Genomic DNA, 26,157 nt, shown 5'->3' on the forward strand with positions numbered 1-26,157 from the left:
ATCAATCAATCAATCAATTTTTTTATATAGCGCCAAATCACAACAAACAGTTGCCCCAAGGCGCTTTATATTGTAAGGCAAGGCCATACAATAATTATGTAAAACCCCAACGGTCAAAACGACCCCCTGTGAGCAAGCACTTGGCTACAGTGGGAAGGAAAAACTCCCTTTTAACAGGAAGAAACCTCCAGCAGAACCAGGCTCAGGGAGGGGCAGTCTTCTGCTGGGACTGGTTGGGGCTGAGGGAGAGAACCAGGAAAAAGACATGCTGTGGAGGGGAGCAGAGATCGATCACTAATGATTAAATGCAGAGTGGTGCATACAGAGCAAAAAGAGAAAGAAACAGTGCATCATGGGAACCCCCCAGCAGTCTACGTCTATAGCAGCATAACTAAGGGATGGTTCAGGGTCACCTGATCCAGCCCTAACTATAAGCTTTAGCAAAAAGGAAAGTTTTAAGCCTAATCTTAAAAGTAGAGAGGGTGTCTGTCTCCCTGATCTGAATTGGGAGCTGGTTCCACAGGAGAGGAGCCTGAAAGCTGAAGGCTCTGCCTCCCATTCTACTCTTACAAACCCTAGGAACTACAAGTAAGCCTGCAGTCTGAGAGCGAAGCGCTCTATTGGGGTGATATGGTACTACGAGGTCCCTAAGATAAGATGGGACCTGATTATTCAAAACCTTATAAGTAAGAAGAAGAATTTTAAATTCTATTCTAGAATTAACAGGAAGCCAATGAAGAGAGGCCAATATGGGTGAGATATGCTCTCTCCTTCTAGTCCCCGTCAGTACTCTAGCTGCAGCATTTTGAATTAACTGAAGGCTTTTTAGGGAACTTTTAGGACAACCTGATAATGAATTACAATAGTCCAGCCTAGAGGAAATAAATGCATGAATTAGTTTTTCAGCATCACTCTGAGACAAGACCTTTCTGATTTTAGAGATATTGCGTAAATGCAAAAAAGCAGTCCTACATATTTGTTTAATATGCGCTTTGAATGACATATCCTGATCAAAAATGACTCCAAGATTTCTCACAGTATTACTAGAGGTCAGGGTAATGCCATCCAGAGTAAGGATCTGGTTAGACACCATGTTTCTAAGATTTGTGGGGCCAAGTACAATAACTTCAGTTTTATCTGAGTTTAAAAGCAGGAAATTAGAGGTCATCCATGTCTTTATGTCTGTAAGACAATCCTGCAGTTTAGCTAATTGGTGTGTGTCCTCTGGCTTCATGGATAGATAAAGCTGGATATCATCTGCGTAACAATGAAAATTTAAGCAATACCGTCTAATAATACTGCCTAAGGGAAGCATATATAAAGTGAATAAAATTGGTCCTAGCACAGAACCTTGTGGAACTCCATAATTAACTTTAGTCTGTGAAGAAGATTCCCCATTTACATGAACAAATTGTAATCTATTAGACAAATATGATTCAAACCACTGCAGCGCAGTGCCTTTAATACCTATGGCATGCTCTAATCTCTGTAATAAAATTTTATGGTCAACAGTATCAAAGCAGCACTGAGGTCTAACAGAACAAGCACAGAGATGAGTCCACTGTCCGAGGCCATAAGAAGATCATTTGTAACCTTCACTAATGCTGTTTCTGTACTATGATGAATTCTAAAACCTGACTGAAACTCTTCAAATAGACCATTCCTCTGCAGATGATCAGTTAGCTGTTTTACAACTACCCTTTCAAGAATTTTGAGAGAAAAGGAAGGTTGGAGATTGGCCTATAATTAGCTAAGATAGCTGGGTCAAGTGATGGCTTTTTAAGTAATGGTTTAATTACTGCCACCTTAAAAGCCTGTGGTACATAGCCAACTAACAAAGATAGATTGATCATATTTAAGATCGAAGCATTAAATAATGGTAGGGCTTCCTTGAGCAGCCTGGTAGGAATGGGGTCTAATAAACATGTTGATGGTTTGGATGAAGTAACTAATGAAAATAACTCAGACAGAACAATCGGAGAGAAAGAGTCTAACCAAATACCGGCATCACTGAAAGCAGCCAAAGATAACGATACGTCTTTGGGATGGTTATGAGTAATTTTTTCTCTAATAGTTAAAATTTTGTTAGCAAAGAAAGTCATGAAGTCATTACTAGTTAAAGTTAATGGAATACTCAGCTCAATAGAGCTCTGACTCTTTGTCAGCCTGGCTACAGTGCTGAAAAGAAACCTGGGGTTGTTCTTATTTTCTTCAATTAGTGATGAGTAGAAAGATGTCCTAGCTTTACGGAGGGCTTTTTTATAGAGCAACAGACTCTTTTTCCAGGCTAAGTGAAGATCTTCTAAATTAGTGAGACGCCATTTCCTCTCCAACTTACGGGTTATCTGCTTTAAGCTACGAGTTTGTGAGTTATACCACGGAGTCAGACACTTCTGATTTAAAGCTCTCTTTTTCAGAGGAGCTACAGCATCCAAAGTTGTCTTCAATGAGGATGTAAAACTATTGACGAGATACTCTATCTCCCTTACAGAGTTTAGGTAGCTACTCTGCACTGTGTTGTTATATGGCATTAGAGAACATAAAGAAGGAATCATATCCTTAAACCTAGTTACAGCACTTTCTGAAAGACTTCTAGTGTAATGAAACTTATTCCCTACTGCTGGGTAGTCCATCAGAGTAAATGTAAATGTTATTAAGAAATGATCAGACAGAAGGGAGTTTTCAGGGAATACTGTTAAGTCTTCTATTTCCATACCATAAGTCAGAACAAGATCTAAGATATGATTAAAGTGGTGGGTGGACTCATTTACTTTTTGAGCAAAGCCAATAGAGTCTAATAATAGATTAAATGCAGTGTTGAGGCTGTCATTCTCAGCATCTGTGTGGATGTTAAAATCGCCCACTATAATTATCTTATCTGAGCTAAGCACTAAGTCAGACAAAAGGTCTGAAAATTCACAGAGAAACTCACAGTAACGACCAGGTGGACGATAGATAATAACAAATAAAACTGGTTTTTGGGACTTCCAATTTGGATGGACAAGACTAAGAGACAAGCTTTCAAATGAATTAAAGCTCTGTCTGGGTTTTTGATTAATTAATAAGCTGGAATGGAAGATTGCTGCTAATCCTCCGCCCCGGCCCGTGCTACGAGCATTCTGACAGTTAGTGTGACTCGGGGGTGTTGACTCATTTAAACATTAATTCTGTTAGGCAGAATAAATCAATATGTTGATCAATTATTATATCATTTACCAACAGGGACTTAGAAGAGAGAGACCTAATGTTTAATAGACCACATTTAACTGTTTTAGTCTGTGGTGCAGTTGAAGGTGCTATATTATTTTTTCTTTTTGAATTTTTATGCTTAAATAGATTTTTGCTGGTTATTGGTAGTCTGGGAGCAGGCACCGTCTCTACGGGGATGGGGTAATGAGGGGATGGCAGGGGGAGAGAAGCTGCAGAGAGGTGTGTAAAACTACAACTCTGCTTCCTGGTCCCAACCCTGGATAGTCACGGTTTGGAGGATTTAAGAAAATTGGCCAGATTTCTAGAAATGAGAGCTGCTCCATCCAAAGTGGGATGGATGCCGTCTCTCCTAACAAGACCAGGTTTTCCCCAGAAGCTTTGCCAATTATCTATGAAGCCCACCTCATTTTTTGGACACCACTCAGACAGCCAGCAATTCAAGGAGAACATGCGGCTAAACATGTCACTCCCGGTCCGATTGGGGAGGGGCCCAGAGAAAACTACAGAGTCCGACATTGTTTTTGCAAAGTTACACACCGATTTAATGTTAATTTTAGTGACCTCCGATTGGCGTAACCGGGTGTCATTACTGCCGACGTGAATTACAATCTTACCAAATTTACGCTTAGCCTTAGCCAGCAGTTTCAAATTTCCTTCAATGTCGCCTGCTCTGGCCCCCGGAAGACAATTGACTATGGTTGCTGGTGTCGCTAACTTCACATTTCTCAAAACAGAGTCGCCAATAACCAGAGTTTGATCCTCGGCGGGTGTGTCGTCGAGTGGGGAAAAACGGTTAGAGATGTGAACGGGTTGGCGGTGTACACAGGGCTTCTGTTTAGGGCTACGCTTCCTCCTCACAGTCACCCAGTCAGCCTGCTTTCCCGGCTGCTCGGGATCTGCCAGGGGGGAACTAACGGCGGCTAAGCTACCTTGGTCCGCACCGACTACAGGGGCCTGGCTAACTGTAGAATTTTCCACGGTGCGGAGCCGAGTCTCCAATTCGCCCAGCCTGGCCTCCAAAGCTACAAATAAGCTACACTTATTACAAGTACCGTTACTGCTAAAGGAGGCCGAGGAATAACTAAACATTTCACACCCAGAGCAGAAAAGTGCGGGAGAGACAGGAGAAGCCGCCATGCTAAATCGGCTAAGAGCTAGTAGCTACGCTAAGCTAGCGGATTCCTAAAAACACGCAAAGTGAATAATGTGTAAATAATTTAGAGGTGATTCAGCAGAAGGAGTGCTTTAGTTAAGGCACGTAAAGATTACACTGGGAAACAAATCGTAATCTAGATAACTAGATCAATCTAACTGCGCAGATTAAACAGCTAACAGATACAGAAAAACACCGCTGTGCTCCGGAACAGGAAGTGATACAATACCGCAGTGAGAGCCAACCACCAGTAGAGGCAAGCAAGAGGATTGTCATTAGTATTTACTGTTTGTTTTTCTTCCTATCTTTAAACTGTAGGCTAATTGCTGTAAGGACCTCCTTTCTAAGATCTTCCAAGAGATGACACTGAGGAAAGGATCACCTGCACCGCCTCGTGGAACTCAGTTCATCTTCGTAGCCGGAGGGTATCTTCTATATACTAAGACACAACTGTATGTGTGTGCGTGTGTGTCCCTCTCCTGTCCAAACGGCACCTCAGAATTGAGCCAAACTTGGCATACATAATATACTTTCACATACAGGGAGTGACATAGGGTATTGCCGTCCCACTGGCCGTCATCTGCCAGCTGCACCAGAATGTCATTGATGCGGCCCATACAAAGTTGAAGTCATCCTCCCCCCTCAAATACCGATGATTCCATCCGTATTCGAGGATTGTAGATCTCTCTGAGCCGTCTTTTACACATGGCATGTTCTGCATGGCAGCCTCATGAACTGGAACCCCTAAGAACATCTTATTCTTTACGACAAATGGACAGTCAAGAAACGTGGTGCACCATGTGGTGCTGTAAATGAGCAGGCTCTTTTTGAGCTTTAGTCGTGCGCTAACAGTTTTTTGGAATCTGGGATAAGTGGGAGGCGATAGCTTTGTTGGCGAAGATAAAGTTTTCATTTCAGTCTTTGAATCAAAGCCACCCTGGGGCAGGTAATTGGCTAGTTTACAATATTGCAGCATTACACAACTTCAAAAACCTAAAACCTGAATGACTGTGCAATTAGGTGATGAGTGAGGGAAGTCACCATAACACACATGACAATTCTGCAGCAATTATAGGTTTGTAGTAAACTCAAAACAATTTGCACAGTGAATATAATAAAATTATGTAAGGTATTTCACCCAAGTAAAATGCGTTAATGTAGCCAGAAACAATTTAGCTGAGTGACCTAAATGTAAATTTGTTCAGCCAACATGATAAATTTGAGTTACTGTTACTCAGTGACCATGGTTCAGGCCGACTAGATTTGTAAGGGTAAATGTAACAAAAATAAAAAGTACTGTAGGTCCCTTTGGCTGCTCCCTTGTTTGCACTCAGGGTCACCACAGTAAATCTGAGGTGTAGTTGGCCTGAACCATGGTAATTAAATAACAGTAACAGAAATTCATCATGCTGACCCAACAAATTTATATTTAGGTCACTCGGCAAAATTGTTTCTGGCTACGTTAATGCATTTTACTTGGGGGAAATACCTTACATAATAATACCTTACATAATTTTATTATATTCACTGTGCAAGTTGTTTTTTTGTTTGTTTTTTTAAAGTTTACTACAAACCTATAATTGCTGCAGAATTGTCATGTGTGTTTTGGTGATTTCCCTCACTCGCCACCTAATTGCACAGTTACTTGGGTGGAAATCCAAATTTTTATTATGTTTGCTGAGCAAGTTAGAGTTTAAGCTGTTGCGTGTTATGTTAAAACTACATGATTTGAATGTGTTCACCCGTAAAACTTGATTTTATATCGTAGAAGCTACATGTTAGACTTGGGTTCAAATAACATAAAAACCAACAACACCCATGCTGTTTTTTTTTTAAGTGTACATGTATGGCTGATTGGCAAAACTGTGCATAGTGCAACTTTTGTCTGTTATATCAACATGTATACAGCTTTATGGTGGAGAAGAACAGAGGCAGATTTTCATACAAGAAAACAAATGTAGGATTGAGTTTGCCATGTGCCCACTGGTAAACTGCATTTGAAAATTCACATCTTTTTAAGAAATTCCTGCTTTGTTCCACTCCACCATGAAGCTGTATAACTGGTAATGCAACACTGTGTACCACTGGTGGTACACAGGAGAAAACTTCAAAAAGTATCTTGCTGTCCAAATACTTATGGACCTGACCATACATTGGGACTAAGCCAGACTCATCATTTCTTCTTCTCTGTTCAGATATCGGCAGCAATCACTTGCTTCCATGGAGGCTTATGATCCCAAGAAGAATGTCTGGATAAAACTGGCTAATATGGGGATCCCATGCAGCGGTCTGGGAGCTTGTAGTCTTTTTGGACTGTTTTACACAGTAGGTTAACCGAAAACATCAAATAAATAAACATATTAAGTATAATTTTTAATAAAAGCCGAGAAAGTTATGAATAGGGGTACAACGATACATTGTGAGTTGTGACAGTCGTATTGTGAAGCTTGAATTGAATCTTTTTTAAAAATACAGTATCATGATACTATGAAAATCAGCTGTTGCGTAGAAGAAATCTGCACAACACATTAACAAGACCTAATTACTTACAGATTACAACAGCTTACTTATCTGTTGTAATCTTGTGTGTGTGTGTATGTATGTATATATGTATATATATATAGTGTGTGTGTGTGTGTATATATGTATATATATAGTGTGTGTGTATGAGAGTAGGCTGAAAGGTTCTAAGGCTGACTATGATGCAGTTGTCGAATTTAACAAATTCAGGGTTATTTTTCTACATAGTCTCCCTGTAACTCCACACACTTCTTCCAGCGGTGCTTGAGTGCTTCAATTCCCTTGGCATAGAAGCTTTCTTCTTGAGAGTCAAAATAGTCCTCAACAGCAACCATCACCTTATCATTGCTCCGATAGTGCTTCCCAGCCAAGTTTTTTTTCAGGTTTGGGAACAGATGAAAGTCCGAGGGTGCCAAGTCAGGGGAGTATGGTGGGTGATCTACCAGTTCGAATCCACACTCGTGGATAGTGGCCATGGCCACTGTTGACTTGTGAGCTGGGGCATTGTCTTGATGGAACAGCACCCCTTTCGTCAGCTTTCCTGGTCGCTTCTTTGTGATAGCCTCGCGTAACTGTCTCAGTAGGTTAGAATAGTACTGTCCATTATGGTTTGTCCCTTTTCAAGATAGTCCACGAACACAATGCCCTTGGCATCCCAGAAAACTGAAACCATAACCTTCCCCGCAGACGAAACGACCTTGGCCTTCTTTGGAGGTGGTGACCTTGGGTGTTTCCACTGCATTGATTGTTTTTTTGTCTCTGGTTCAAAGTGGTGAACCCAACACTCATCCTGGGTAAGAAAACGTTCCATGTAATTGGCTGGATCCTCTTCAAATTGCGCCAAGTTTGCCTTCGACATGACTAGCCTGGTGCGTTTCTGATCAGGCGTCAAAAGACATGGCACCCACTGAGCTGACACCTTTGACATTCCAAGTTCTTCATGCAGAATGTGTTCGATTCTCTCACGGGATATTCCCACAGCATCTGCTAGCTGATTAATCGTCTGTCATCCATCACCATTTCATGAACAAGGTCAATGTTTTTCTGGGTTGTGGCTGTTGCTGGCCGCCCAGACCTTGGGTCGTCTTCAAGGCTCTCTCTGCCCCTCTTAAATTCAGCTGCCCACTTCTGCACTGTAGATATGGAGGGAGCTTCATCCCCTAATATAGCAACCATATCCACATGAATGTCTTTGGGCTTTAACCCCTTCTTATGCAGGTACTTAATCACACCGCAATACCAGATTTTGTCCATTTTTGCCGTTTCCCTCTACCACGAACTTTCAAACTTGGCTATGAACCACAAACTACCTCACAACCTGGAAGAAAAAAACACAATAAAAAAGTTTTATTGAAATGGCATTTCTCCAACTTGATGAGCCTTAGAACTTTTCAGCCTACATGTGTGTGTGTGTGTGTGTGTGTGTGTGTGTGTGTGTGTGTGTATACACGAGGTCTATTAGAAAAGTATCTGACCTATTTATTTTTTTCAAAAACTGTGGATTTGAATCACGTGCGATTACATCAGCCAACCTTGAACCCTCGTGCGCATGCGTGAGTTTTTTCACGCCTGTCGGTTGCGTCATTCGCCTGTGGGCAGGCTTTGAGTGAGGAGTGGTCCACCCCTCTCGTCGGATTTCTTTTGTCTGGGAACTTGCTGAGAGACTGGCGCTTTGCTTGATCAAAATTTTTTCAGAACCTGTGAGGCACATCGAAGTGGACACCATTCGAGAAATTCAGCTGGTTTTCTGTGAAAATTTTAACGGCTGATGAGAGATTATGGAGTGTTGCTGTCGCTATAAGGACTTCCCACTGAGCGGGACGTCGCGCAGCGCTCCCAGGCGCCGTCGTCAGCCTGTTTCGAGCTGAAAACCTCCAAATTTAAGCCTCTGTTGACCCAGGACATCGTGAGAGAACAGAGAACTTTCAGAAGAGGTCGGGATCAGCAGTTTATCCGGACATTCCACTGTTAAAGGAGATTTTGTAATGAAAGACGTGCGGACGGATTGGCGTGTCTGCAGGCAGCTGGCGCGGCGGTGCCGCCACAGGAAAAACACCTCCGTTGGAAGCCTTAAGGACAAGTTGGAACATGTCCAGCTGTTAATTTCTCAGATACTCACTCAACTGAAAGCCATCAAAAGCCGCCTGGTTTTTACAAATGGTTATCAACACGGAGGTGTCTTTCCTGTGGCGGCGCGCCGCGCCGGCTGCCTGCCGACGCGCCAACCCGTCTGCACATCTTTCATTACAAAATCTCCTTTAAACAGGGGAATGTCCGGATAAACTGCTGATCCCGAGCTCTTCTGAAACTTCTGTTCTCTCACGACGTCCTGGGTCAACAGAGGCTTAAATTTGGAGGTTTTCAGCTCGAAACAGGCTGATGACAGCGCCTGGGAGCACTGCGCGATGTCCCGCTCCGTGGGAAGTCCTTATAGCGACAGCAACACTGCATAATCTCTCATCAGCTGTTAAAATTTTCACTGAAAACCAGCTGAATTTCTCGAATGGTGTCCACTTCGATGTGCCACAGGTTCTGAAAAAATTTTGATCAAGCAAAATGCCAGTCTCTCAGGAAGTTCCCAGACAAAAGAAATCCGACGAGGGGGGTGGACCACTCCTCACTCAAAGCCTGCCCACAGGCGAATGACGCAACCGACAGGCATGAAAAAACTCACGCATGTGCACGAGGGTTCAAGGTTGGCTGATGTAATCGCACGTGATTCAAATCCATATAGTTTTTGAAAAAAATAAAAAGGTAGGATACTTTTCTAGTAGACCTCGTGTGTGTATATCTATCTATCTATCTATCTATCTATCTATCTATCTATCTATCTATCTATCTATCTATCTATCTCTATCTATCTATCTATCTATCTATCTATCTCTATCTATCTCTATCTATCTATCTCTATCTATCTATCTCTATCTATCTATCTCTATCTATCTCTATCTATCTCTATCTATCTCTATCTATCTATCTCTATCTATCTCTATCTATCTATCTCTATCTATCTCTATCTATCTCTATCTATCTATCTATCTATCTATCTCTATCTCTATCTCTATCTCTATCTCTATCTCTATCTCTATCTCTATCTCTCTCTCTCTCTCTCTCTCTCTCTCTCTCTCTATATATATATATCTATATATCTATCTATCTATATCTCTATATATATATCTATATATCTATCTATCTATATCTCTATATATATATCTATATATCTATATATCTATATCTCTATATATATATCTATATATCTATCTATCTATATCTATATATATATCTATATATATATCTATATATATATATCTATATATATATATCTATATCTATATATCTATATCTATATATCTATATATATATATATATATCTATATATAGTGTGTGTATATATAGCAAATGGCCAAAGGGGTGAGTATTTGTATAAGCTTTTGCTTCAGCATACCGTTGGCTGTGCAAAACTGGGAAATTGCCTATGAGGTTTTTTTTTGTTTGTTTTTGTTTTATGAGAGATTTTTTTTTAAGTATGTGTGTCTGTGCACCGAATAAATTCATTCATTCATTCATTATCTGTCACAACTGAGAACCTCAATAATTTGCAGAAATTTTGGAAAGTGATTAAATCTCTATCTTTTAATAAAAAGTCTCCAGACTCTTCTAAAATTTATTCTACAAGGCTCGGTCCCAGTCTATGATAGACCTGAGGTCTTTAATTGCTTTAATAAGTATTTTGTATCATCTGCTTTGTTGTTTGACTCTACAGGAGCAGCCCCTGTGACTCCATGCACAGACCCTCCAATGTTTTCTGGAGACCCTTTTAATTTTGTTCCTTTTACTATGCAGCAAGTGCTCTCAAAGTGTAAGATCACAAAAAAATATGGCCAGACTTGATAGAGCCCTACTTTTTGAAAATGGCAGTTGATTTTGCTGATTTTCCTTTTTAATGTCTCATTCCAAAACAATGCAATTCCTTCTGTTTGGAAGTCAGCTTTTGTTACTCCTTTATTAAAAGGAGGTGATGCAGCAATTTTAACTAATTACAGACCAATATCAAACTTGTGTGTTTTGTCAAAAATCCTTGAAACTATTGTTTGTGATCAATTAAGAGTTTTTATACTCAAATGAACTTCTCTCAAAACTACAATCGGGCTTCAGGAAAAAGCATAGCGCCATTACTGCGGCCACAAAGGTGATTAATGATATACTTGTTGCTCTAGAAAGCAGTACTGTGCTTTGCTTTTTATTGATTTGGCAACGGCTTTTGACACCCTGGACCATATTGTTTTAATGCATAGGCTTCTTTGTTTTGGACTGTCAGATCATATTGTTTTCTGGTTCACAAATTATTTGAGTGACAGGACTCAGTGTATTAAGAGTGATGGTCTATGTTCTGAATTTATGAGTGTCCACAAGGGGGTGCCGCAGGGTTCAATATTGGGCCCCCTCTTATTCATTATGTACATTAGTGAATTAGGACAAAATGTTCTTATATGCATTTTTATGCTGATGACACGTTATTTACTGTTTTGAATTCACCCCTGCTAAAGCTGTTGAATTTCTACAGAAAGCTTTTAATGTGGTCCCCAACACACGTCTGCAGCTAAAACTGGTGCTCAGTACTGACAAAACCAAGCTAATGTTGTTTGGAAAAAACAAAAAGGTGCCTCAAGCTGCCCCTTAGGTGTCCTCTCTTGAGGGAAATGTCATCAACGTGGTTCACACATACAAATACCTTTGTGTCTTGCTTGATGACCCTCACTTTCAAGCCATATAGACGATCTTGTGAAGAAACTCAACTCAAATTGGGCTTTTTCGTTGGCAATAAATTTTTGTTTTTCTTTTGAAGTAAAAAAGTGGCTTGTCAGAGCAACATTTTTTTTAATCTATTTTAGGCTATGGAGACTTGTTGTATATGAACACCTCAGCTCAATGTCTTCAAAAGATTGATGCTGTTTATCATGCTTCTCTAAAATTTGTTACAAACTGTAAAGCCTTAACCCATCATTGTGAACTGTATTCTGGAGTGGGATGGCCTTCTTTGTCCACCAAGAGGTTGGGACATTGGTAGACTTTCATTTATAATGCCATCTTGGGCTGCTGCCTTCTTATGTCTGTAAACTGATCACACGGAGAACTGCTGATTTTTATTCTTTGTGTTCAAATGATCATTTGTTGCTCTTTGTTCCATTTGCTCACACAGAACTGGGGAAAAAGGGCTTTTGTTTGCTCGGCTCCATCTATGTAGAACATGTTGCAAAAAGACTGGAGATTAACTGAATTTATTTCATTGAGCGATTTGGTCCAGACTGAGAGCACTTGCGATGACTTCTTTAATTTGCAGCTGTTTTTCTTAAATGTATGTTATTTTAATCCTGTGAATTTAATTTTAATTGTTGTGTAACTTTTGATGCCTCTTTGCCAGGATTCCCTTGCAAAGGAGGTTTTTAATCTCAATGGGACTTTCCTGGTTAAATAAAGGTTAAACTAAAAAAAATGATGACCTCTTGCAGAAGAATCATAAATGATTTGTAAAATATACAAATAGGAAACAGATAATTGTAGACGTGAAGGGGTGCCAACCCTGGCTGGGGAACTAACCTGCAGTGGACTGGCATCCTATCCAGTGGGACTCAGAAACTCTCATCTGCCTCACATGACTACGTTATCTGGAGAGAATCATGGGTACCAATGGGCCTCAGGGCCTAAAGAGCGTACTTGCATTTGTCAGATCAAAGGACACGCCACAATTTTATTTTATTTTTTTTTTTATGAATCCAGGTTGGAGGTAGGAACCTGTCACTGCAGAACAACACCGAGTCCAGCGCCTTGTGCTGCTACAATCCTATGACCAACCAGTGGAGCCAGCGTGCCTCCCTCAATGTCCCGCGGAACAGGGTGGGGGTCGGTGTGGTGGATGGGAACATTTATGCTGTGGGAGGTTCACACGGTTCCACTCATCACAGCTCTGTGGAGAGGTTAGTGAGAACTTAACATTCAACTGGATATGTAGTTTGACTTTAAACGACATCCAGTTTGCAGGAGTGACTGCAAGGAGAAGGTAGGAGAAGGAGCCGTGACACACACTTAGCTTGGTGTAAAGCATGGCTAATGATAGGAAGAGGAGAAATAAATGCCGCCATTCAACCTGGAGAAGATGTTTGCAGGTATTCCTCTTTGCCTAATTAGACAACACCACACAGGTTCTTTCAGAACATGTTGAGAATCACTTCCCAGGAATGTCTATCCTGTTGCACTTTTACATCTCATTGGTGCCTCTGCCGACGAGCAGCTCGCAGGTAGATCATCTCCAGTGGAATACTGTCAGTTCTAACCAGTTAATAACAAAACAAAAAACAGACAAATCACAGTTCCTTTTCAGAGTAATTTATTTTACCCTCATGTGTAAAAGGTTGGCTGGAATACCTTCGTATGTTGAATGGTTTAAAATTGTAGGTGTATTCATTTTTACATTAAAGAATTATCTGTTTGTCTTTCTTGTATTCCAGATTCAATTAAAAGCAATTTAAAATAATGTGAAGAGGTGAATAATTGTCATAAACCCTGCTCTGAAGGGATTAGTTTTATATGGGAAGATGAGTAAAGTAATTTTCAAAGAAGGACATTTATTGTCGTTGTACATACACAGATACATGCAACAGAATTTGTCCTCAACATTTTGACAGATAGTTTATCATTGTCCTTTTTTATGTTCCCATTAAAACACAAAATATGTTTCACACATCCACCACTAGTATATCAGTGCACAATAAAAACAAAGTGCTCCAATGATAAGTGTGCAGGAATAAGCTAAAATGTAGCAGAATTTGGGAAAAAAAAAAAAGTCACTCACTCTCATAAAAAGATATGAGTCTGTATTTACAGCCCAGTCTCACATTTTTTTTTTCATGCTCCCATGACGAAATGAGTCAAATTTTCGTGACAGAGCTCCCAATCCTAACCTTAACCATAACCTAATCTTACTCCTTCCCCCCCACCCTAACCATAACCACATTTCTTAGTTTTTGCTTGTTTGTTGGCATTATTAATAAATTTGTTTAAAAAAAAAAAAAAAAAAAAAAAAAACTTTTTTTTGACCTTGTCATTTGTTTGTAGAATTTTGAGGGGAAAAAATTTTTTACTCTATTTTGGAATAAGGCTGTAACATAAAGTGTGGAAAAAGTGAAGTGCTGTGAAACTTTACGGATGCACTGGATATGAACTGATTGATACATAAATTTTAAGTAAACAAAACTTAACTACGAATGTCAAATCTCTGCTGCTGGCACGGCGATTATCTTTCAAGTGCATCATGAAGTGCCTCCGTATTTGACTTAAACTGAAAATATTGCTGATATCTCTGTTCTCACAGGGTTAATATGAGCTGGGATAATTCCTACAGGTTGTATGATTTAAGGGAAAAGTTATCAGAATCTTTACACGGGAGTGCAGAGTCAAGTAACAGTGACTGAAATTGTGCATTTGGATGTTAACAAAACCACTGAGGAATTCTGGTAATAATTCCATTACCCCTCGTCTCTGTGTCAAACTAATCCCGTCCAAATGGGGCTTTCTTTTTACAGGCTTTATCAAGAATTTGTGACAGTTACAGTAAAAGCAATTCTCTTTTAAATACAGTTTCAGTTTGTCTGTGTGCCTGCACTGTAGAAACCAGCCCGTTGGAAACAAATTTTAGACTTGAACCAGTTCCTGTTACATTATGTGACATATCTGGATTCACGTTTGGTTTGTGATCCGCCCACTGTGTGGGGCTGCACCCTGTGAGAGGCAGCGTGGTGAGAGGGCAGCGGGCACAAAAACAGACCGCTTCTTAGAAACGAAGCTTATTGTTCATAATGATCATTTTCACTTTAGTGGTGATGTAACATCACACTTCATGTCCTACATTAGCTGTTGTTGATCACCTGTAGCACTTTTCCCCTGGTTTGTACCTTTCTTAAGAAGTTGGCAGTACTCAGTAGATTACAAAAGGATTAAACCCAGAACAAAGAACAAACTTAGCTCTACTCATTGGCTCAATTCTTACTTTGTTTTTGTTTCATTGTTAAACTCAGCAAAAATATAAATGCAGCACTTTTGTTTTCATCCTAATGCTTCTTGCATTGATGGAGAAAAAAAAAATCTCAAAATTTGTTAAACTCTGCATTTGTGAACATTCCACTTTTGCCAAGATAATTCATCCACCTGGCTGGTGCGGCATATCAAAATGCTGATTAAACAGCATGATTATTGCACTGGTGTGCCTTAGATTGGTGACAGGAAAACTCTGTGAAAGGTGCAGTTTTTTTGCACAGCACAGTGCCACGCATACAAGACCTGCAAAGGCAAGATGCCGCAATGTCAAAAAAGGCATTTCAGCAAACAGAGCTGTTGCTCGTGAACTGAATGAATGTTCATTTCCAACCAGTCCCACAACGTCGGACCACGTATAACTATACCAGCACATCCAGGGCTCCATTTTCTAATTAAGATATTTCTTCAAGATCAGCTGCACATTTTAGAGTGGCCTTTTATTGTAACCACCAAGGAGAACTGTGCAGTATTCATGCTGTTTAATCAACATTTGGATATGTCACACCAGCGAGCTGAATGGATTATCTTGGCAACAGCCAAGTATTCACTAACATACGTTTTAACACATTTCTGAACAAAATTTTAGGAAAATCTAACTTCTTTGTGCACGGATCATCTTACAATCTTACATGTCTTACTTCAACTAATGACAAATGTGAGCAAAAATGATTCTCAAAAAAAATTAAAATCTCAACAAATAATCCTACTGCAAGTGGGCCATGAGGGGGCATTAAAAAATTCGAAAATTTAAAATTTCCATATACATACAGTTGTGCTCAAAAGTTTACATACCCTGGTGGAATTTTTGTTTTTTAGCCGTTTTTCAGAGAATATTAATGATAAAACAAAAACTTTTTTTTCACTCATTGTTAGTGATTGGTTTAAGCCATTTGTTGTCAACCAACAGTGTTTACTCTTTTTAAATCATAATGATAACAGAAACTACCCAAATTACTCTGTTCAAAAGTTTACATACCCATGTTCTTATACCTCTGTATTGCCCTCTTTAACATCAATTACAGCTTGGAGTCTTTTGTGGTAGTTGTGGATGAGGCTCTCTGATGGTGAAGCTGCCACTGAATATGTCTTGGACTTTATTTACATCAATTACAAAGAAATACAAACAATATGGCACTCTATGGTAAATCTGGATGGAGTAGACAGTTCTCAAAAACTGAGTGACTGTGCAAGAAGGAGCGTGAGGCCACCAAGACACCCAGACAACCTAGAAGAAGTTATAGGCTTATGTGGCTGTGATTGGCAAAATTGTGCACAGTGAAAATTTTGCATTTTGTATCACCAGTTAGGCTTGCATCTTAGATGTACCTTCTGACAATTTGCAGCTAAACTTTCAGGTCTTCTTTTTCAGAAAATCCATCTCTTGATGCTGTATAACTGGTGATACAAAATGCAAAACATATGCATAGCTTGTGTCGATTGAGAGTTTACTGAACACAACCCCGTCCCTCTGTGTCGGTGTCATTCATGTATCACTTCACTCATTTGTACATGTTTGGTTGATTAATATGGGACGTTTTGAATCGTCCTAAACACATTAGCACTCATTTTTGGTGTGATCACCTTATACCAGGTGTTTGGTTTGCAGGTGGGATCCAGAGTCAAATCGCTGGACCTTTGTCTGCCCGATGTCAGTGGCTCGCCTGGGTGCTGGCGTGGCTGCGTGCAATGGCGCTCTGTATGTGGCGGGGGGGTTTGATGGCCACAACCGGTTGAACACTGCTGAGAAATACCAACCTGACACCAATGCGTGGTACCGACTGGCACCCATGAGCACCATCCGCAGTGGAATGGGTGCGTCTGTGCTCTTGTTGATGCTGATCCTTCATATATGTGTGTTGTTTGTTTAAATGGCTTCTTTGACATCGTGGCATCTTGCCTTTGCAGGTCTGGTATGCGTGGACTTGTACCTGTACGCTATAGGGGGGTATGACGGCTTGAACCAGTTGAACTCTGTGGAACGTTACAACATAAGCAGGAACCTTTGGGAACCCCGAGCCTCCATGCAGTACTCTCGCAGTGCACACGGTGTCACAGTCCACCAGGGCGGCATTTTTGTCCTGGGTGAGTTAAGTGACTCACGTTAGGTTAGAAATTCTGTTTAAACACCATTAGTTAATCAGTCTTTCAGTCATTTAACTCTCTTTGAGTTGTGGTTTTGTTGTTGCATTATAATTTTCCTATTTGAGTTTAGTAATTAATTACTGTGTAAGTACTACTTTATTACCATATTACAACAAGCAAGATTTTCATGAAACTCTATGAATAGGTCTGATCACTCCTGGTAATAGAAACTATTAAATTTGTGGGTGGATCTGGATTAAAGAGTGGAGCCACACTGTATACAGAGTTTATGGCGCATTATGAATTTGCCTGTTTTTGTATACACATTTTTGTGAACATGATAAATCAATAACAGTACACAATAAATTTTGCAGAGTAATATTTACTCTGCTGGGATAACATTTGATCCCAGTCCAAATAGAGGTAAATATACTCTATCACAGTGCTAAATCAACTCTATCACAGTGTAAAAGCAACTTTTATTGGAGTGGAAACACCTGATTTGACAAGACAGTAGAGCTGATTTCACTTTATAATAGAGTGTATTTTACTCTATTTAGATTGGGACCAAATGTTTTCCTGGCAGAGGATATTTTATTCAGCAAAATTTACTGTGTACATGATAGACACTTGATACTTACAACATAGGTATCCGCTATGGAACAAATGTGCTGACTAGATGAGGTGATTACATTTTAGGATTATTTAGTGCATATATTTGCATATTAATGAAGAGGATGGAATTACTTTCCTAATAGCCCTCTTCTCTCTCTCTCTCTGTCTGTTGGTCTTTCAGGAGGTTTCAGCCAGCATGATTTCCAGCCCATTGTTGAGTGTTACTGTCCACAAAGGAATGAATGGACATGTGTCACCAACATGTCTGTTGGACGCAGTGGCATTGGTGTTGCTGTTACCATGGAGCCCTGCCCTGGCAGCCTTTCAGAACAGGAGGATGCAGATGATGATAATGAAAGCCCATAGAATGAAGACGCAATAACAGTAATATTCCTATACAGACTGGTGAATAACAACATGGCAGTGACCTCACAAAGAACAAGGTTATGCAGATGTCTTCTCAAATGCAGTAATGTCCCAAATATAAGACAGTGCTTTGTTTTTTTTTCTTGGATATACAGCTGAAAAAAATGGAGTAGTCTTATATTCAGGCTTGAGACTTTTTTCATGTCGACACATTACAGTAGGTGGTGCTAAATATCCTTAAATGATTGTGTACCACATGCCTGAAGTGAACCTCCTGTCTAACTTTCTATGGAGGAGGTTGGAGGAAGTCCAATTACTGGTGGCATATTGTCGGTTTTTGTTTGTTTTAAATCATCGTGCCTATTCTAAGCTTGTTTTTGGCTGTTTAATATTGTCATTGAAACAAAACCCACAGCTGGTGTTATTAATGAAACACAACACAGCACCATTCCAGTACTTTTCTGCAAGGACAAAATTATGCCATATAAATACGGGACCTGTGCAACTGAGAAGTAGTTATGATGCAAAATATAAGCTCATGGTGATAAATGCAGCAGAGTCATCAAACTACTCTCAAGGAGCCATAAAATATGCAATGTTAGAAGATGACAAGCATAAAAAGACTCAATTTTATCCTGGTACAAACTGGCTGCTTCCAAGAGAGTGACAGGTGACTGTCACAGCTGAAAAAAGAAAGGGGGGGCTGCCCATAAAATAAGATTTTTATTAGCATTATTTTCAAATAAATGCATTTCTTAATTTTAAATAAAGGGAAACAAAAAGGTTTTGTCTTCAGGACTTTTTTCTAAATATATGCCTTGAAAATATAGTCATTTTATAATCAGGCTTGTATTATATTTGGGAAAATACATAATATTTACTGTTGTCATTCCTCAGTGGTTTGCAGTATATTCATTACTTATACCACTGCTTGTATTGCTACCTCTGACCTCTCAGTATCTCAATGTGCGCTTTTCTTTTTTCTTTGCACCAGTATTGCACGGCACATTGCAAATCTTTCAGATTTTTTTTTTTTGGCACTTTTGTGATATTTTAATTCAAGATTGAGAATTGATTTTCGCACATGCACTGATGTAAATAAAGACAAATGTACTTCACTAGCCCCATGTCATGTATGCAGCCTTCATATGCACTTGCACATGTATTACCAGTAGATGGCGGGATAGGTCCAAAAACAGCCATTGACTGCAAAATAAGTGTTTTCTCTCTCTCTCTCTTCCTCCCCATGGATGCCTTAAAATAACAAATCTAAAAAATAAATAAATGGCAGATCCTGGACACAACTGCACAATGGGGAATGTGACCATTTGGATCAACTGATTTCCAGCCCTTATTTCTGCAGGTTTGGAAATAAAGAAGGTCACCCACATAGTGTTTGCTGATCTCACTGCGCTTCTCTCCTGCAGCAGGTAGAGAAGGCAGTCTCGGTTTGTTTTAGTGGTCTGCTGAAATAATAGATATTGTGCAAAGGACAGGTGATTGTGATGACGTGGGTCTCAGATTTCAGAGTGCTTTGTGAGTGCATTTTCTTCTTTAGTGAGCAACCTGTTGTGCTGATGAGCAGAGATGGAGGAGGAGGAAGCAGGAAAGAGTGCAGGGCCTCAGAGCGGAGGACTCTGCACAAATCCAATAACACATGGGCACATGCATGACGCAAATGCCTCACATGTTTGTGCACAGACACACAAATACTTTTGTGTGCATGTGTGGCCTTTATCTGTCACACAAACGCGTGTGTGTGCACAGTGGTGCAAAATAAAGCTGGCTGTCTCTTATTCACAGTCTGTGAAAACAGATTTGCTTCAATGTGTTCATTGTCTCGGGGTGGGGGGGACCACAGAAGGAGATGTGGTGCCTTTTCATGAGGAGATTTGCCTTCCATGGAGAAAAACGTGCACACACAGATGTAGCTGTTGTACAAGCGCATCTGTTTGCATGATTGATGCACTAATTCTGAATGGCTGCACTGCAACAACAGAGGAAGTGTCCAAAATTGAGAAAACAAAAAATAGAGATGAAATGTAACATTATTCTTGCTGTCGTCTTCATTGTGGGTCCATAAGTGTAACTGTTAATACCTGCATACATCGGCTTTGGAAGCTGACTGGAAGGAGCCGCTCTCTGGCCTAGCTGGGACTTTAAATTGTTGCTTATTGCATAATTTAAGTGCAACTTTTGCACACATGAGCTCAGTTGTTGCGTAACAGGTGAATGCAAATTAAAAACAGCCAGATCTTCAGTTGGTTTATGATGGATCCAAAATGATCCGAATCACTTTTTTTCTTCTGAGGGGGTGGTTCTTCAGCTGCCCCGGTTGCCACAGCACATTTAACAGGTCCACATTTGGATTTGGCACAAGTTTTACCCCAGATGCTTTTCCAGTTCAACACAAAAAAGAAACAGACATGCACACAGCTCCTGGTGTTCCGAAGTGGTCTCACAGCCATGTTCTAATCAGGACCAGTTCTGCATGAGGTCTGTGATCTGACCGGATCAGGTGTGTTCAGGCCAGTGTGACTGCAGCGAAGGTTCTACACATTTAAGAATTCAAAATCCTGTTAGGTGATAAACCTGCAGGGTTTCATTTAGGTTGTTACTGATTACTGATCAGAAACAAGGATCAAAGGTCAGCAATCAAAAACTAATATGTGTGATCAGGATCAAAGTCACAATCAGGATCAGAAATGAGTGGTCAGAAACAAGAATCAGGATTAAATGTCAGCAATCAAAAACGAGCGATCAGGAGCAAAGAAAAGTGAACACGAACAAGGATCAGACTCACAGGTCAGCAATCAAAAGCATGTGAGATAAGGATCAAAGTCACAATCAAGGTCAGAGATGAGTGGTCAGAAACAAGAATCAGGATTACATGTCAGCAATCAAAAACATGAGTGATGAGGATCAATGTCACAATCAGGATCAGAAATGAATGGTCAGAAACAAGAGGAAGGATTACATTGCCAGCAATCAAAAAACATGAGTGATCAGGACCAAACCACAATCAGGATCAGAGATGAGTGGTCAGAAACAAGAATCAGGATTACAAGTCAGCAATAAAAACCCTGGTTGATCAGGATCAAAGATAAGTGATCAGGAACAAGGATCACAATCACAGGAAAGAAATAAAAACAATCATGAGTGATCAGGACCAAAACCACAGTCAGGATCAAAGATGAGTGATCAGGAACAAGGATCATGATTACAAAAACAAATGTAAGCGATAGAGAATAAAGTCACAATCAGGTCGTTGTAATGATGCAGAGCTGTGGAAATGCATTTCCAGGTGAGCGTGGTCCACTGGTGTGCACTAAGGATTGGTATTTGGTTTCAGGATCTAATTTACTGATGTGAACTGTGGAGTCTTGTCACATCAGAGTGTCCTCCTGATTTTTGCTGTTGGTAAATTCAAATGAAATTTGCATCATGGTGATTGTAACCGTGAAGCCTTACTGACGTGTGTTTGTAAAAACAGAGTCGAGTGCAGTTCTAAAGTAAATGAAATGATCAGAAAGTGACGTGCCGCATACAACTCGGCTGTCCGGCCTTTTTTAATGGCCACAAGGTGAAGGAACACCAAAACAGACTGTTCTTTCCACACTCGAGTATTATCCAGCTTTATTCCAACATGCACACAGGCAGAAAGTAGAACCGTGCCCCTATAGGATGTGAAGAGGTGGGGGGACTGCAACACCAGTGGGTCTGTAGCTTACACGAGTGTGGGTGCGACCTTGGGAAGCAATGACCTCATCAACTTCCCCGCCTGCAAAGCTAATCTGTTACATTCTGAAGGATGCTCCTACGACGGAGCCGCCCATGAAGGTGACATTGTGCGCCGGTGGCATGGAAACACACTTCGAAACCACACGTGTAAACACATTCAAATGAGATATACGTGTGCAGCTGAGCAGGCGCACGTGGGTGTTTATTGCACATGCATGCAAACAGGAGACTGCACATATGACAAACGTGCAAAGATTCACACATGCAAATGTGATAAAGTACTGTGAGGTAAAAACTCATCACACAGATGTGTGCAGCAGGTGTCACAAGCATCACTTGACAAAAAAACAAAAACACTCCGATTGATCTTTTTTAACTGACGAGAAATACAGTGGGTTTATCAAACAGATGAAACGCTACAGTCAAAATCTGAATCGAATTTATTGCCAAGTAAGTTTTCACATACAAGGAATTTGATCTGGTGTTGTTGGTGCATAAACAACAATAAAAAGAAAAGGAAGAGACACTTCTGTAAGAAGTAAAAGAGTCAAATAGGCAAAACTGTGTTGACTGTAAAATAAATGTAATGTAGTGGAATGGGACTGTGCAACAGCATGTGACTGGTGTGCAGATGTACAGTACCTTTCAGTGGAGGGATGACCGATCTGTACTTTGTGGAAGTGGGGGGGCAGGGTAAATGGGGGTCTCCGGCATTATTTATTAGTCTAGCTGCAGATGGAAATAAGCTGTTTTTGTCTCTTGATATTTTAGTCCTGATGGACCTCAACCATCTGCCAGAGGGGAGGGTGAAGAAACGATTGTGTCCTGGGTGAGAGGGATTGGCCACTATCTTCCTTGCACGCCCCATGGACCTAGAGGTGTACAGGTCCTGTAGGGATGGCAGATTGCAGTTGATCACCTGCACATAACTCTATCCATAAAACAATCAATCATCAAAGCACAAATTAGAGAGGATCTGGACTTCACAAAACTACAAAAGAACAGGACAATTAAAAAAAATACAACAAAAAAAGCAGATAAGACTTGTTCTGACGAGGTCAGATGTTTTGTTTCTTTGATGTTTTCTTTCTTTATTATCTCTGAGATTTTTATGCATTCTACTCTGTGTGCTCAGCAAAGTACTGCTTGTCTAGTCAGTAACCAGATGCCCTTGATGAAGGCGCATCCAGCCAATGCAGAGGAGCCGTGACCAGCCAGAGACCGCTGGAGCACCGGTGAAAGAGTGCAAAGGTCAGCACAGTATGCGCTCAGACAACACAGCGTTGCACGAGTTATCTAAACAGCCGAAGGCTAACAACCCTAACGATAATGAGAGAATAGATGGGGATTTTTTTGTTTGTTTACCTGGTTTTATGACAGTGTGGTGTTTAAAAAGGAATGTCTCTCTATAATATGTGATATTTAGTGTAGCAAAAGAAAATAAATGTAAAACATGCATGCAGCAGCATGCAAATGCAGAGAAGATGGAGTTGGTCTGTTTCCTACATTCTCTGACTCTCTGGTCTCTCTTGGTCTCTGGTTGCCAGACTGTGGCTGCCTATTGCTCCTAATGGTTGGATTGTGTCTAACTGTAATTAAAATAGTTAAATGCAAAGGATAAACTTTGTTGTATGTATAACAACAATAGGCTCTTCTTCTTCTTTGTCTTGATCTTCTTCATTGATTTTTCACATTATTCTATTTGCTTTGGTATGCTAGCACAACTAAAAATAGAACATTTCCTTGTCAAACAAATCTGTCCAGGAACCCAAACCTGATGAAATTGTGAAACGGGGCGAATAACAGAGAACAGCGCCACCTAATGGAGAGCTGCTTTTATCCTGATCGTCTTCCCCCCTCTCCACACTTTGCAGATTTGCACTGGCATTCTGTCAGATGGGTAACAGTTATGATTTTAACCAATAATTGCTATTAATTATGTGTTGTTGTCACCCCTGTCCAATATTTTTTTCAGATTTCTAAAAAATCTGCATTTTCTAAGCCTGCTCCTCCACCACCACCTCCATAGAGGTTCGTGCCCCATTCCCTTCCATCCCCATTGTTCTTATCATAATTTGTTAGTACATTCAGCATAGACTGTGTGAATTAGAGGTGGGCGGATCGATCCTAATATCGACACCAACGCTGGTATTGATATTGAATGATACACGTGTAAAAAGATCGATACTCAAGCTTTTTTTCTCTCCCGCACGCACTGACTGCTGCGCACGCAGATTCATCAAAGTCTATTCTCTGTAAGAGCAGCGCTGCTCTGTGTCACACAACACGGAGCAGCGCACCCTCCCCCCTCTGGTCTTTTGTTGTTGCGCCATCATGTGGCTCAGCAGCATCAGCCAACAGCCATGCAGGTAGGCTCAGCCTGGCCCTCCCACTCAGCGCTCTCCTCGAGTCAGCCCTCTACCTCAGGAGATTTTGTTTTAAGTTGTGTTGAGTGATATATATATTTTTTTTAAATGTTGATTGTGATAAATAAAGTATTTTGTTGTCACGTACAATGTTTGGCGAAATTCTATCCTAGGTCTTTTGGATCCTTTGGCTCTATGAAGCTTAAATATGAAAAACTATCAGTATCGATATCGGCGATACTGGGCCTGGATTTATTTGGTATCGGATCAATACCAAAATTCCCGGTATCGCCCACCTCTAGTGTGAATACACAGAGAGAAAAATACTTGTTTTGCTTTTTCCAGATTATAACATAAAATCTGAAATGCCACAACAATTTTGAATATATCATTTTAATGCTGATGAAAATCATATTCATCTCTCTTAACATGAATCAAACATTTTCACATAAACGGCGTGTTTAATTAACAATTGTTTAGACTAAAGTGAAAAACTAAAAGTCCACCACTTAACACACATGTACACACACACACACACACACACACAAAACACTAGATATTTCTATGGCAATTATTAAATCAAGTTGCTTCTATAAAAACTGTAATTAACAGGTGCTTGACTTAGTGTACAGCAGGACAGAAAAGTGAATAAAGCGCTTCACACTTTTTGCCTTCAAATGATACGACTTTTTTCCTCAAGACAGACAATTGAACAAAGCTTGTTAATCCACACATTCTGACTTCTTCTCAGGACACACTGTGGACACACAAAACCCTGTCTGACTGGAAAGAGTTTAACTCTTTCTTCACGCATTCTGGAGTGTCAGAGAGAAATGTATTTTGTGGATGTGTGTTTGGACCTTGGTGTCAAATTCCCACGCAGCGTGACGTCACACAACTTAGCAAGATAGACTGTGCGGGTGTGTGTCAGAGCAAGAAGCAAAATGGACATTTGTGACATATGTCACAGAATTCTAAGACCAGCTGTTTTAGATGTAAAATCTCCTTGTAACAGGAGAATTTCTGCATACAGAGGGTAATAATTGTAGAACTTTAGTGATGTTGAACATTTGCCCTATTGACGTTTCAAATCCCGCAAAACCTCGGAGAGTTTGCTGCGCTGTGAGATCTCAGTAACATTGAGAACTGCATTGAGACTCTCTGATTACGCTGCACTTTAACCGCTGCACATTAACATCGCAACATAAAACTATTTTTATATTGTGCCTAAAACTCTCATGAATATATTCTCTGGGTTTACAGACGTTGTTATTGCGTTTGTTATATGTACACATGCGAGAATCACAGGCTGTGTCTCGGTTATTTTCAACGGGAGCTGCTGTGAGCTGCAATCGCTTCCTGTTCATGTCGTTCTGGGGGAAAGTGAAGTTTGCTCTTTAACATCTTGATTATTGTCCTTTACAACACTGTTTGTCCTCTTTGTTCCAGACTAATATATATAACATGTCTGAAATTCGGTTTGCGTTTATTAAATTCCACGCAGATTAAACGTAGCAGACACGGATTATTTGTTATAATTGTTTTAGCAAGTTTTCAGGGTATCTGCTTTCACTCTCTTATTAACGTGATGAAAAGCATAACAAAAATTACATTTTTGTAGTATAATATTTATTTACAACTGTCATCATGTGGACAAGGTTGGGTAGGATTACTTTGAAAGAATACATGTGGATTACATGTATGTATGTACATACCTTTGGATTACTTGTAATCTGATTACTTTTGGATTACATTTCAAAGTAATCCTACCCAACCCTGCATGTGGATTCTCTGTTGTTTGACTGCAGCGATTCTCTGGCGCGCAAGGGATTATGGGATACGTCAATAGGGCGAATGAAAACCCATCCAATCATAAGTGTCAACTTTCAGCCAAAAGAGATTTTCCACATTATGACCCCTTTAAAGTAATGTAGAAGTTCACATGCTATCCAACAGAAATAGAAACCTTTGGGGCAGTAGTTCCCACACTTTTTCCCTCAATTTTACCCTTAT

At 40.2% G+C, this 26,157-nt stretch overlaps 1 protein-coding gene across 2 annotated transcripts in view; it reads left to right on the plus strand.

Moving 5' to 3' along the window:
* The window catches only part of keap1a (kelch-like ECH-associated protein 1a), a 36,180-nt gene extending 17,674 nt beyond the window's left edge, over positions 1-18,506 (plus strand). The window contains exons 8-13 of one of the 2 annotated variants that reach the window (XM_034195502.1): positions 4,682-4,815; positions 6,559-6,688; positions 12,662-12,858; positions 16,581-16,786; positions 16,880-17,056; positions 17,853-18,506. In XM_034195502.1, coding sequence (XP_034051393.1) covers positions 4,682-4,815; positions 6,559-6,688; positions 12,662-12,858; positions 16,581-16,786; positions 16,880-17,056; positions 17,853-18,037 — 1,029 coding nt within the window. In that variant the 3' untranslated portion in view covers positions 18,038-18,506. The remainder of the gene's footprint in view (positions 1-4,681; positions 4,816-6,558; positions 6,689-12,661; positions 12,859-16,580; positions 16,787-16,879; positions 17,057-17,852) is intronic. The other variant, XM_034195503.1, reaches the window with a different exon arrangement.
* The last annotated feature ends 7,651 nt before the right edge of the window (positions 18,507-26,157 follow it).

This window comes from Thalassophryne amazonica, chromosome 19 (assembly GCF_902500255.1).
Source record: "Thalassophryne amazonica chromosome 19, fThaAma1.1, whole genome shotgun sequence".
NCBI classification, from domain to species: Eukaryota; Metazoa; Chordata; class Actinopteri; order Batrachoidiformes; family Batrachoididae; genus Thalassophryne; species Thalassophryne amazonica.